Genomic DNA, 14,182 nt, shown 5'->3' on the forward strand with positions numbered 1-14,182 from the left:
AGTCGAATTTACTTGAAATACAGCAAAAGTTTCTATTTATACAAAATCAGTTCCAAACATGCAAACATGCACAAAACTACATTAAAATATACGTTAAACTATTCACGAAACAGAACATAAAACAGTTATCACCGACTGAATAGTTTGACGAGAATAGTAATATCTATTTTCAGCTAAGAACACATAATGAATCTACTTAATAAATAGAGATACGATGATATAGTGTTTCACATTCAAAAAGAGAAAGAGAAAAGTGAAAACCTCGACATTTAGTAAAACAGTACCTTGAATAATCTTTCTTCTTTTGTTTCGGTGTTTTTTGATGGAGATTTTAAAGTTTTCTTGTTGATTTTCTCGAGTGTTGGCGACGATTTTAACATTTTTTTTGAAAGATTTCGATCGTGGTTTGAATTTTCAGGGTTGTGGTTTTGATCAAGAAAGAAGAAGAACCGTTTTTCATAATAGTGAATGAACGCGCTATTGAAACCGTTGAGTTAGCACGTATTTACACGCTCGTATAGGTGAGAATTTTTTTTATCGGATTTGGCCCAACTTATATGATTTATAAGCTAAAAAATTTGTATGTGTAACAGTCCTATACCTAATATCCTTAAAAATTCTTTTCTCTTGAAAATTTGATCGGACATGCACTAGGGTTAAATTTTCCTAAAATGCCCAAACATTATTAATGTGATTGCAAATTCAATTTGGTACTTCTCGTTATAACTTATAAGGGCGTATTAGACTAAATGGTGATGACCTTATGTCCTATCATATAGCCATTAACAATTAACCACCCCACCTAAAATGAGTGGACCAAAATTTAGAAGCCATTACATATTTACACCTTCTTGTATAAAACTTTTCGCAAAGAAAAATGTTATTTACAGAGAAAAAAAATTCAAAGACCAGCAACTTTTATTTATATTAATTAACATTTTTTTGCCAGCAGTTTAATATTTTTAGTACAGTAATTTAATATCATACTTTTAACAAATATTTTTAAATATTATTAATTAATTAATTATTAAAAATAATAAATTGTGGTAGTTCTGTAGCACTGTTGATTTATAGGCATATAAAAATATTAGATACTATTGTATATTAAGAGTAATGTGATGTGTATTACCTTCGTGTATATTGTCATATATCTTTTATTTTTAGTATAAAAATAATAAAAAAGAAGTGAAAGAAAATAAAAAAAATTATTTTTTATAACATAAAAAATACAAAAAAACATAAATAGAAAGAATGATTCAAATATCATTTCTCTTGTATTGAATTTAATCTCATTTGTTATATAAGAATTTGGTAGAGAAACAAGCAAATTTTGTCATAAAAGTTTTTGTTTATAAGACTGTTTATTTATAAGTATGAAATACTGAGACAGAAAGATAAAAAAAATATATAAAATTATGTTTGACAGATGAGACATAGATATAAATATTGTGTCTAACTAGAAATATTGAATAAATTTATTTTGTATTCTTTTTACATAGATACTAACAAAAAATATAACCTATTCTTTTATTTTATCTTTTATCATTTTTATCAATTTTTCATAATTATATCTTTTATTATTATGTTTTTTTCCCTAAAACTTTTGTATGGAAAAATAATAGTAAATTAGACTTTTATATTTTGTTCTTTTTTATGTTTAGTTTATCATCAAACAAAATACAAAAACATTAATTATTGTATCTCCATTTTTATATTTTATTTTGGGTAAATCACGCTTATAAATCATTTGCAAACTAAATTTATGTGTATCCCCTAAGTGAAAAAGGCTACGTGCATGTCTCAGTTTACATTTCTATATAAATCAAATTTAATGAATTCAAATTAGGGTAATACGTAATAAATCGAATCTATAGGATTCAAATTACTTGAAATTGTGATTCACGTGTAAATCAAATTCAAAGAATACGAATTATGTCCTCCCATACTAAATGGACACTATAAAATTTAATTTATATGGTCCATGCTAAATCAAAGTAATAAGGTTCGATTTATACTCAGTTAATAAATTAAATCCATTGAAGTCGATTTACAATGATATGTAGCTTATGGCAAATCAAAGCCACTAGCTTCGATTTACTATATATCATACTATATGCATAAATCGAACGCAATTAATTCGATTCATAGAGTCCTAACATATATAAATACGAGTTCAACATGAATATTTCACCATAGTGAGATTCACAATGGCTAGTGATGAGAGTTTTTTAGTTCTGGTACACCATAGAGGGTCCATTAAAAAGAAAACGTGATCAGGAATTCAATTTACCGATAAGGACCTTCGAAACTAGGTCTGCATGGCATGAAATGGGTGGAGAAGTTATTTTATAGAATCCCGATTTCCGTGTTACGCGATGATGTGAAGTACGATTCATTCGTTATAAGCAGTAACGAAGATCTGCAAGTTCTGTTCCATTGTCGTCTTCAGTTTTCCGAGGTGAGAACCCCAGAGCTATTAGCGAAGCTTGTGGATGTGGTATCTAGTTTTGGAGGTTCAAACCGGAATCCTCAATATTCAAGACATCCAGCCTGCTCTAATTCCATGCCTGTTGGTGCCTCGTCAGCTGTGCCAGTGATTGTACCTGAGGCTATTTTAGTTGCTTCTCCATCCTTTGCAGCTAATCTGAACCGCAGTGGTGACGCAGGAGTTGGTGAGACTAGACAATTGGGGGAGGTTGCGATTGCAATGCCCAGTACTCCTATTATGGTCCCTATTTTCGGAGAGGGTGGAGTACCGGATGGGATTGAGGATGCACTACATGATGATGATGATGATGATGATGATGATGTGGAGTCTGCCACAATAGCTGATGATAGTGACGATGACATACCACAGACCACTGCAGTTGTGGGTGGCAGATCATCTAGTTTAGGAACTCATTAATACCCCCTGCACTTCTCAACTTTGTATTTGGATGCCATGGCACAACAGAGGGATCCAGGAGTACCTATTTGTTTTAGGGCCAAAGATACACAGAATACATAAGTTGTATCTAAATTTCAAGTTGGTTAGCAGTTTCAGGATAAAGAGGAGGTCGTGTTAAGTGTAAAGACTTATAGCATCCGTCGTGGGGTTGAATACAAGGTGTTGGAGTCTGACCATCGCAAGTACTATGGCAAGTGGAAGGAGTTCGGCAACGGTTGCACATGGCTCATTCGGGTTAGCCTTCGCCAGCACAGAGGTATTTGGAAGGTAAAACGGTACAATGTTCCTCACACTTGCCTAGCCACATCGATATTTAGTAATCATAGGATGCTTTATTATCATGTCATATCGGCCTTCATATTGCCTATGATTATAGCTGATGCTGCTGTCTCGAACAAGGTACTGCAGAATGCCACGGAGGCACACCTTGGGTTTAAACCGACTCACATGAGGGTTTGGATGGCTAAACAAAAGGTCGTGGCATAGATTTATGGAGATTAGAAAAAGTCATACAATAACTTGCCATGATGGGTACTTGGTGTGCAGATTACAATGTCAGTTAGTGTCACGGTTTTGAGGATGAATCCTGTGCAGTTTGGTGGGCAAGTGGATGAGTCTTCAGCTTATTTCCATTAACTTTTTTGTACATTCCTACCGTGTATCAAGGCCTTATGTCATTGCAAGCCATTGGTTGATGACCACGAATTCACTCCCCATAAAAAATGAATATGTCCCTTGGTAAGCGCACCAAAGTATCGTCAAGTAATAACCCACAACGGAGTGGGATCGTATCCACAAAAATTGATTGATTGAGTAATTTTAGTTGATGAGTGAATTTAGTTAAGCTAATCAATGGAAAGAGTATTGGAAGCAGAAAATTAAATAACAAAATTGTAAATGACTTAAATGTAAAAGAAAGCCATAAAGTGCAGAAAAATAAATAGCAGGAATGTAAAGTGCAGAAACATAAATGGCTGAATTCTAAATGGGAATGGGAATAACAGAATGTGAGAGATAAGAATAGGGGGAATTCATTGGGTTTGGGAGATGTTGCTCTCTTTGGATCAAATCCAGCTCATCTCATCTTCAATCATGCAACTCATTGACCTCTTGGCAATCATGATTGATTGAACCCCAATCTCTTGGTTATTCAATCTCTCAAATCTTGATAATCAGCCAATTCCTTGGACTAATTGCTCATAAAGAGAGATATGCTTGGTCCCTGATTATACCACACATCCTCATAGATCCAAATAGTGGGTGGATTATATGTCACCATATCCAATCCCAAAACCCAGATCTATTCAAGTGAGAGAAGGGATTTCAAGCATGGTTTCATGTTTCCTTTTCCAAGGTTCTTATGAAACCCATTTTGCATTCAACCTCTTTCCCAAGATGATTGAACACTAGCATGAAGAACGAAATTCCTTCTAGCAAATCAAAGAGAAGATGAAGAGAAGAAGAAATTCACTATCATTAATCCATCAAGTACAACAGAGCTTCCTCTCCCAATGAAAGGGAGTTTAGCTACTCAGAGCTTAGAAAAAAGTACAAAAGATGGAAGAGATGAAATGTGAAGTAAAACTAAAACTAAACTTGGCAATCCAACCCCCTTTCTACAGTACTTCTAGGGGTTATTTATACTACTCCTATCACTAGAATTAAGAAAATACAAAAGAGAAAAGAAAAGTACAACTGGAGGGAAAAGGAAAACTGATAAAACGTGACCTTTAAGCTTGGTGTGTGGCTTCGCGCGCCACACCCAGCTCCTCAAGAGGCACACCCCTTGCATTGACATCCCTGGCGTGCAACGCCTTCGAGCCCAAATGGCACGCCCAGGGTTTTCTTAAAGCATTGGTTAGCCTGGCGTGCAACGCCTTCGAGGCCAAGTGGCATGCCCAGGGTCTTCTTAAAGCATTAGTTAGCCTGACTTGCCACGCTTTCGAGCCCAAGTGGCACTCCCAAGCTTTTTCTTCTTGCTCCTCTTCCCTAGAAATTTGAACTGTCGTGGCACACCCAAGGTCTGGTGTGCCACGCCCATTGTATGCACTTCATATTCTTCTCTGGAAATTAATACTGGCATGCCACGCCCAGTAGGTGACATGCCACGCCCATGTAATGCATGCATGGTTCATTCGTTCTAGTAGCTGGCGTGTCACACCCAGCATTCAAGTGGCACGCCCAAGTGGATGGTGAGAGCTGGCATGCTACGCCTTCGATATCAAGTGGCACGCCCAGTGTTGGTGCTTAGCCTTCTTTAGCATTGGCGTGCCACGCCTGAGACCCAAGTGGCACGCCTAAGTCAATAGTGATGGCTGGCGTGCCACGCCTTTAATACCAAGTGGCACGCTCAAGTGTTGGTCCCTCACTTCCTTCTCTGAAAACTTGAACTGGCGTGCCACGCCTTGGTGTTCAAGTGGCATCCCATGTTGGTGTGACTCCTTCAAGCCTGGCGTGCCATGCCCAGAGTCCCAAGTGGCACACTGGTGCATGAATTTGCAATCCGTACAACTAACCAGCAAGTGCACTGGGTCGTCCAAGTAATACCTTACGTGAGCAAGGGTCGATCCCACGGAGATTATTGGTTTGAAGCAAGCTATGTTTATTTTATTAATCTTAGTCAGGATGCCAATAAGGTTATTTGGATTTAATTGTAAGAAGTAAAAGTGTTTGGAATAAGTAATTGTTACTTTATTAATGGAGGATATGTTGGAGTTTTGGAGATGCTTTGTCCTCTGAATTTCTGCAATGTAATATTCAACTCAATTGTTTGTAAAGTTCCATCCATGGCAAGATGTATGTAGGGTGTCACCATTGTCAGTGGCTACTTCCCATCCTCTCAATGAAAACGGTCCAGATGCTCTGTCACAGCATAGCTAATCAGCTGTTGGTTCTCGATCATGTTGGAATAGGATCCATTGATCCTTTTGCGTTTGTCATCACGCCCAGCAATCGCGAGTTTGAAGTGCGTCACAGCCATTCAATCCTTGGATCCTACTCGGAATACCATAGACAAGGTTTAGACTTTTCAGATCCTCAAGAGTGGCCGCCATCAGTTCTAGCTTATACCACGAAGATTCTGATTAAGGAAGCTAAGAGATGGTCATTCAATCTGAGGTAGAACGGAGGTGTTTGTCAGGCACACGTTCATGGATTGAGGAAGGTGATGAGTGTCACGGATCATCACCTCCTTCACAATTAAGCGCGAATGAACATCTTAGATAGGAACACACACACGTTTGAATGGAGAAATAGGAACAATTGCATTAATTCATTGAGACGCTGCAGAGCTCCTCACCCCCAACAATGGAGTTTAGAGACTCATGCCATCAAAGTGTATAAAATTCAGATCTGAAAATGTCATGAGATACCAAATAAGTCTCTAAAAGTTGTTTAAATAGTAAACTAGTAACCTAGGTTTACAGAATATAAGTAAACTAAGATAATTGGTGCAGAAATCCACTTCTGGGGCCCACTTGGTGTGTGCTGGGGCTGAGACTTAAGCCTCTCACGTGCTTGGGCTGTTTCTGGAGTTGAACGCCAGGTTGTAACGTGTTTTGGGCATTGAACTCCAACTTGTAACCTGTTTCTGGCGCTGGACGCCAGACTGCAGCATGAAACTGGCGTTGAAAGCCAGTTTACGTCGTCTATCTTTGCGCAAAGTATGAACTATTATATATTGTTGGAAAGCCCTGGATGTCTACTTTCTAACCCAATTGAGAGCGCGTCAATTGAACTCCTGTAGCTCCAAAAAATTCATTCCGAGTGTAGAAAGGTCAGGATCCAACAGCATCAGCAGTCCTTTTTCAGCCTAACTCAGATTTTTGCTCAGCTCCCTCAATTTCAGTCAGAAAATACCTGAAATCACAGAAAAACACACAAACTCATAGTAAAGTCCAGAAATATGATTTTTGCCTAAAAACTAATAAAATTATATTAAAAACTAATTAAAACATGCTAAAATCTACATGAAAATACCCCCAAAAAGCGTATAAAATATCCGCTCATCACACACCCAAGTTTGGGTTAAAGTTGGCGTGCCACGCCTTCGATACCATGGGACACGCCCAAGTGGTGTCCCCTTCTGGATTAGTGAACTGGCGTGCCACACCCACTAGTTCAAGTGGCACGCCCATAGTAAACGATGGGGTTGGCTTGCCACGCCCAGCCTGGTGTGCCACGCCCCTTCTGTGGCCTTCAATATTGCTCTCTGGAAATTGTAACTGGCATGCCACGCCTAGTCCCTGGCATGCCACGCCCTTGTTAAAGCCTCAAGCACTCCTCTCTGGAGTGATCAACTGGCGTGCCACGCCCTGGTGCTAGCGTGCCACGCCCATACAAATTCTTTGCGTTTGTTCCAAGTGGCACGCTCAGTTTCACACGCCCAGCTTTCTTTATTGTTTTCTTCCCCTTTTTGTTGCTCTTTTCACCTGAAATTCAACACAACCCCATTTCAAAGCAATGTACCATAATATATATCTTTTAATTCATGAAATTGCATTGATTTAATGAGATTATGCTCTTTTTATGGTCCTTTTAGGAAAGCGAAAGAGGTAGATGATGCAAGTTATCACAACACCAAACTTAAGCTTTGCTTGTCCCTAAGCAAATTAATGTGAGTTATTCTTACACGAATTGAGATTTTACCTTAAAGAAATGCATTCATTACTAAAGATAAGGGCTAAGTGTTAACTCATGCATGAATCTTATTGTTTTAATGCCACAATGAATTCCTAGACTCTTGAATATTCCTTTCAGGTTTTTACTTTTAGGAGCCCTTTCTATTGATTTTCACCTTGAAGTAGCAAGAATGGTTTCTTTTTCTTTGATTGTTCTTTTCTTTTTACTTGTCTCTTCAATTGACCACGACTCTAAGTGTTTTGTCTCAAGATGACCCTTTAATTTAGGCTTTCAATTAACACTCCCAAATCAGTTGATTTTAGGGTACTAGGTGTTGAAACACCCCTAGGAATCTACTTGCCCAGGTCTCTTTCTTTGACACATCTTCACCACAAGCATCTACTAAGATCTTTGGCCCTTTTTGAGCTACTTGATTCTTTCCTTTATCCTAGTAGTTGGTGCTCAGAGCCTTGGATCTTTTTTCTTGCTACTTCTTAGTTCTATGGATATTCAAGAGATTCCCTTAGCATCTACTTGTGATATCTTCTAAGTCTAATTGTTCATTATGCTTATTTTTCCTTCAAATTCATTCAAGGTTCTACACTTGGTGCCTTATCTCTTAGTTGTGAATTATTTCACTTGGTCTTAGTCTCTTTTACTCTTGTTTTTATAACAACTCAACATTGACTTTTATGAAAACAAACTATTTTTATTGATGGTGCTAATAAAACTTGAACAACATTTTCTTTCTCAAACATAAAGGACTCATAAAGATACTTCAAAAACATAAGGAAATTAAACTACTACTACAACTACTATCAGACTACTAACAGAAATTCAGAAATTAAGAATTGAAATTGTCAACCATGGGACTCAACAACCTTTGATCTTCTTGGAGCGGCTTCAGTTCATTGGCCCTTTTCCTTTATCTTTCTTCTTGGAGGAGGAGTAATCCCCATCTTTCTTTGAGGATCCTTCTTGTGCCTTGGTGTTCTTAGGCTTCCAAAATCCCAGCCTTCGCATGAAATTCCTTTCATTTTCTTTGTGTTTGTCTGCAATTTCCTCCTGCCTTGCACTGAGTTCTTCTATCTTTTGCATGTATGTTGGATAATTGGGGTTCACATTGGCTACTGCATTACACAAGTGGCTCAATTTTTCATGTGCATAGCAGTCATATTGTCTTCTTGCTATGGTCCTGGCCTCATAGAGTTGCCTAAACTCGGCAAGGTTCATGTGCTGCACTCTACTTTGCTCCATGATCGTATTGAGGCAACCTTGCATTTCACCCCAGTTGAACTGGCCTTGTTGCTCTTTCATGTACTCTATGCTTCCTTGGAGTTATTGCATGCTTTCTTGCACTTGATCCTAATGTTGTTGTTGCTCCTTGAGTTGGTTGACATCTTCCCTCAGGTGGTGTATATCTCCTCTCATTTGGTGAATGTCTCCTTGCATTTGCTCCCATTTAAAACCTTCAGGGAATTGTGGATACGGTGGTGGTGGAAGTGGCAGGTAGTGCAGTTAATCTTTAGCTTCTTCTTCTTGTTGTGGCCCTTGGGGCTCTTGAACATGAGCTCTTTGCTCCCTTGCTCTTTGCAGTGGGTTAATATCCACCACTTTGGCCATCTTCTTAGCAGTTATAGGCTTCTCTTGGTCCACCAAGACTTCATCAATGACTTTTTCTAACCCAGCCTCATCACATAGCCTTTGAATGATGCTGGAAAAGGCCAACCTTGTGCTATCCTTGGTGCTTTTCAGCACCCTATGTATGTTGTTGGCTATCATTTCCCTAATATTGACATTTTCTCCCTTCATTATGCAGTATATGAGCACTGCTCTTTCCAATGTTACCTCTGAAGTGTTAGATGTAGGGTTGAGAGATCTTCTCACAAAGTCTAGCCACCCTCTAGCTTGAGGGCTGATGCAAGATATTTTGTCGGTATAGAATTTATCAATAAATCCCATCGCAAGTATAGTCTAAACCAACAAGCAATCCCGTACCAAATTTAGAAAATGTGTCACCATAATTCAAAATCAAATACTGGGAGTAGAATCCCGAGTCATTCTCCCTAGGAGTTGCTCTAAGATGCACATCATTGGTTAGGAGCTCTCTTGGTATTTTAGAGTTGAATGCAAGGAAAGTAAATGGACATGAATTGAGACAATGAGCAATTAACAATTGGAATAAGAGAACCAAGAAATCAAACTAATAAAGGTGAATGATAATCAATCAATGTAAAAGCCTTGGCTATGGGTGAGAATTGGAAGTCATATCAACATAGTCTCCATCAATTGTGACGATAATTGTGTATTGCTCCACTTAGTCAACCTCTAACTATGAAGGAAAGTCAAATGAAGATAATCAATTTGAGTCCACAAGTCCTAGTCAAATCCTAAGGAGAGACTAGCTTTAGTGGCATACAAATCAATTAGCAACTTCCAATTATGAATCAACAAAAGACATTGACAATTCAAGTGTCTCCAATTACCCAACCCCCAAGCCAAGAGTGAAAAGTCTACTCCATAACTATAGTTGACATTTTCTCAAACACTTGGTGAACAAAATTGAAAGACATTGTGAAATTGAGAAGAAAATTCAAATCAAAGTTATCTACCACAAACAATTAACAACAATGAAAATGAAATTCCTCAATGCATTAATATAAATCAAAGTGACAAGATCCAATCCAAGATCTACAATAACTAGAGTAACAAGAACATTAAAATGAGAGTTGAAAAATTAGATCTACAAATTAAGGCAATGTAAAATTGAATTAACAACATATCTAACCAATGGATCCAAGAGAAATTCAAATTGAGAAAGCCAAAATCTAGAGAGAAGCAAGAGTTTCTCTTTCTAGAAACATAAACTCCAAAACTAGCTAATAATATCTAATGTGTGAATCCCCCTTATTCCCTTGGTACTCTTAGGTCTTTTGCATGCAGAATTCCTTTCCAATTGGGCCTGGAGCTCCTCAGAAATCGCCAAGCACGATTTCACTAAAAATGTCACGTGTTGAGCACCACGCATACGCGCGGGGCACGCGTACGCGTCAATGAACTTTTCAAGTCACACATACGCGTAAGACACGCGTAGGCGTCGATAGGGTTTTCGCTCATCCACGCAAAAGCGCCAACAATTTGCGCCACTCCAGCAACATGCATCCACGCGTGCACGCAAGCCACGCGTGCACGGAGATGCCAAATCACCAAAGCTCCATTATTCATGCTCCTTGCACTTGTGCATGCTTCCTTCTTCTCTTCTAGTCCATTCCTGCCCTATAAACTCTAAAATCACTCAACAAACACATCACGGTATCGAATGGAAATAGAAGAAGGTTAAGATATATCATGTTTAAGGTCAAAGGAGCATGTTTTCAATCATGAAGCAAAATTAGGAAGGAGACACAAAATCATGCATTTTATATGAATAATTGTGAAAGAATGTTGATAAAACCCCCCAAATTCTACATAAGATAAACCCTCAAAATGGGATTTATCAGGGGATCAAATCCCTTCTCCTCAGTTGATTGGACCCTCCATATTTGTCATTGATCCATTGCAAATTGAGAACACAAATCTCATTAAGGATCTCTTCAAAGCCAAGGTCTTTTTGCTTTACCCTCTCTTCATAATTCCTGGTGAAGTTTGTTTGTCCCATCATCAACATCCTATCTATGCTAGCAGGGCTATAGTCAATTGTTTTTCCCCTCACATAACTTAGATAGTTAAAGGGATGCCCAGGCTGTGGCACAGCATTGGCATAAAACTCCCCCACTAGGCTCTCCACCACCTTCATTAGTGGGTTGCACAAGGTTGCCCATCCTCTGTTATTGATTTCTCTGTTGATCTCTATGTACTCGTTTCTTCCAAGTTGGAAGCCCACTTCCGAAATAATTTGCCTCTCACTCACCTAACCATAAAATTGATTTTGGTTGAATGATGAGAGGAATTTGTATTGGTTGAAGCTTGAATATTCGGATGTGGTTTCCTTGGTCTTTCTTTTCTTTGATGAGGAGGCTTTGGGTGGTGCCATTGAAGTGAGAAAAGAAGGGAGTGAAAGTTTAATGGAAGGTTAAAAAAAGAAGCAAAGAACGATAGCAAAACAAGGGTTTGCTCTAACACCAAACTTAGGATTTGATTGTCCCAATCAAGAGAAGAAAGAAAGAAAAGAGGAGAGGGAGTGTAGAAGTTGTTTAGGTAGTGAGATTGGGTTATGAAGCATGCAGAAAAGTGGGAGGGTAAGTGGCTTTTATAGAGGGAAGATAATCAGGAGGTGAGAAGGTGGGAAGTAAAAGAGCAATTCAATATTTTCCCACTTGGGAGTGGTGCCTAGCGTAGGAAGAGGTGCCAACCCCTACCCTTTTAGCTTTCTTCGGATGTTGAGTTCCAAAGTGCAAGTACACTTTGACTCCTTGTCTTAGTGAGCTATCAATCATGTGGACCCTACCCTTCCTGAAAATTCAATATGAAAACTCCATCAGTAATAATAAAAATTGTTTCACGTTCCCCTTAATCAAAATGCACTCTAAAATGCAATTGATGAGCGTCCTTTGGGACACCAAATTTAATTCCATTATATGTAGTAAATTGGTTTCACCATTTATTGGACTTTAATGTGTACATAATGGGTGGATTAAATTTAATCCTTTCATATTCTTCTACTTCCAATTCCTTCGTACACATTAAAGTAACCTTTTATGCATTCACCAATTCACTAAATGCTTTCACTCTTAAACCATGTTGGGTTTGGGAGGGAAAGTGTTTTGAATTTGAATGGTGAGGTAGGTGGGGTTTTATGAAGGATGGATGTGAGTGGTGAAGAGAATAGTGGGATTTGATAGGTGAGGGGTTTTTGGGGAAGAGGTGTTGAGGTGATTGGTGAATGGGTGAAGAGAAGAGAGAGAATGGTGGGGTAGGTGGGGATCTTGTGGGGTCCACAGATCCTGTCAGCCACCTTGTTCTCTGCTCCACTTCTATCTTTAATCTCTATGTTGAACTCTTAGAGTAGCAAGATCCACCTTATCAATATAGGCTTTGATTCTTGCTTGGTTAGAAAATACTTTAGGGATGCATGATTAGTGAAAACAACAACTTTAGAGCCAATAAGATATGATCTAAACTTATTAAATGAAAATACTATGGCAAGAAGTTCTTTCTCTGTGGTTGTGTAATTCCTTTGATTCTCATTGAGCACTTTGCTAGCATAGTATATGAATGCACTAGCTTATCTCTCCTCTGTCCTAAAACAGCACTAACAGGAAAATCTGATGCATCACACATCAGTTCAAAAGGTAAATCCCAGCTGGGTGGTGCTATAATAGGTGCAGAGGAAAGTCTATTCTTAAGCTCATCAAAGGCTTGCATGCATTCTTTAGCAAAAACAAAAGGCACATTAGAGATGAGCAAGTTGCTTAAAGGTTTGGCAATCTTTGAAAAATCTCTAATAAACCTTCTATAAAACCCAGCATGCCCTAAGAAGCTTCTAATTGTTTTGACATTACAAGGTGGAGGTAACTTCTCAATCACTTCCACCTTAGCCTTGTCCACCTCTATGCCCTTTTTAGAAATTTTGTGACCAAGAACCATCCTTTCTGTGACCATGAAACGACACTTTTTCCAGTTTAAAACTAGGTTGGTTTCTTGGCGTCTCTTTAGCACCAAGGCAAGGTGGTGAAGGCACTTAGAAAATAAATCACCAAACACAGAGAAATCATCCGTAAACACTTCAATGAACCTCTCAATCATGTCTGAAAATATGGAGAGCATGCACCTTTGGAATGTTGCAGGTGCATTGCACAATCCAAAGGGCATTCTTCTATAAGTAAAGACACCATAAGGACAAGTAAAGGAAGTCTTATCTTAGTCTTTGGGGTCTACTACAATCTGATTGTAGCCAGAGTATCCATCCAAGAAGCAGTAGTATTCATGTCCAGCAAGTCTTTCTAGCATTTGGTCCATGAAAGGTAAGGGAAAGTGGTCCTTCCTGGTGGCTTCATTGAGTTTCCTATAGTCTATGCACATGCGCCAACCAGTCACTGTTCTTGTTAGTATCAATTCATTTCTCTCATTTGGTACAACAGTGATCCCTCCCTTCTTAGGGACTACTTGCACTGGACTCACCCAAGGGCTGTCTGAGATTGGGTAGATCACTCCTGCTTGCCATAATTTCAACACTTCTTTCTGGACCACTTCATTCATTGTTGGGTATAGCCTTTTTTGTTTTTGTCTTGAGGGTTTGGCACCTTCCTCAAGGAGAATTTTGTGCATACACATTGAAGGACTAATCCACTTTAAATCTGAAAGTGTCCATCCTATGGCATCCTTGTGTTGCCTCAGCACATTGATGAGCTCTTTTTCTTGTTCTTCATTTAAACTTGAGTTGATGATTACTGGGTATGTGTTGTTGTCACCCAAATAAGCATGCTTCAAGCTTGGAGACAGAGTTTTCAACTCCAACTTTGGTGCCTCCACTTCTATTTTGCTTGTCTTGTCCATCATGATTGAGTCTTCCATGATCTCTTGTGGTAATTCACCATGTGGTGCTTGTTGATTTTGCTCCCTAATTTTTTCACATTGTTCTTCTTCTAGGACTCCTTGAACTAGGTTCTCTATTGT

General features: G+C 38.6%; 1 protein-coding gene across 1 annotated transcript; it reads left to right on the forward strand.

The window, feature by feature from the left end:
• The first annotated feature begins 2,323 nt into the window (after positions 1-2,323).
• On the forward strand, positions 2,324-3,583 carry LOC130949994 (uncharacterized). Its single transcript, XM_057878570.1, has 3 exons — positions 2,324-2,869; positions 3,038-3,346; positions 3,494-3,583. Exons 1-3 carry the CDS (start codon positions 2,324-2,326, stop codon positions 3,581-3,583), a joined length of 945 nt encoding a protein of 314 aa, XP_057734553.1.
• Positions 3,584-14,182: the final 10,599 nt, after the last annotated feature.

This window comes from Arachis stenosperma, chromosome 9, assembly GCF_014773155.1.
Source record: "Arachis stenosperma cultivar V10309 chromosome 9, arast.V10309.gnm1.PFL2, whole genome shotgun sequence".
In the NCBI taxonomy this organism is placed as follows: domain Eukaryota; kingdom Viridiplantae; phylum Streptophyta; class Magnoliopsida; order Fabales; family Fabaceae; genus Arachis; species Arachis stenosperma.

Coding starts and splice junctions, on each gene's coding strand:
- LOC130949994 (XM_057878570.1), top strand. CDS start 2,324: ATGAAATGGGTGGAGAAGTTATTTTATAGAATCCCGATTTCCGTGTTA. Junction 2,870..3,037: donor TACCACAGACCACTGCAGTT/GTGGGTGGCAGA, acceptor GTTGGTTAGCAG/TTTCAGGATAAAGAGGAGGT. Junction 3,347..3,493: donor ATGCTGCTGTCTCGAACAAG/GTACTGCAGAAT, acceptor CTTGGTGTGCAG/ATTACAATGTCAGTTAGTGT.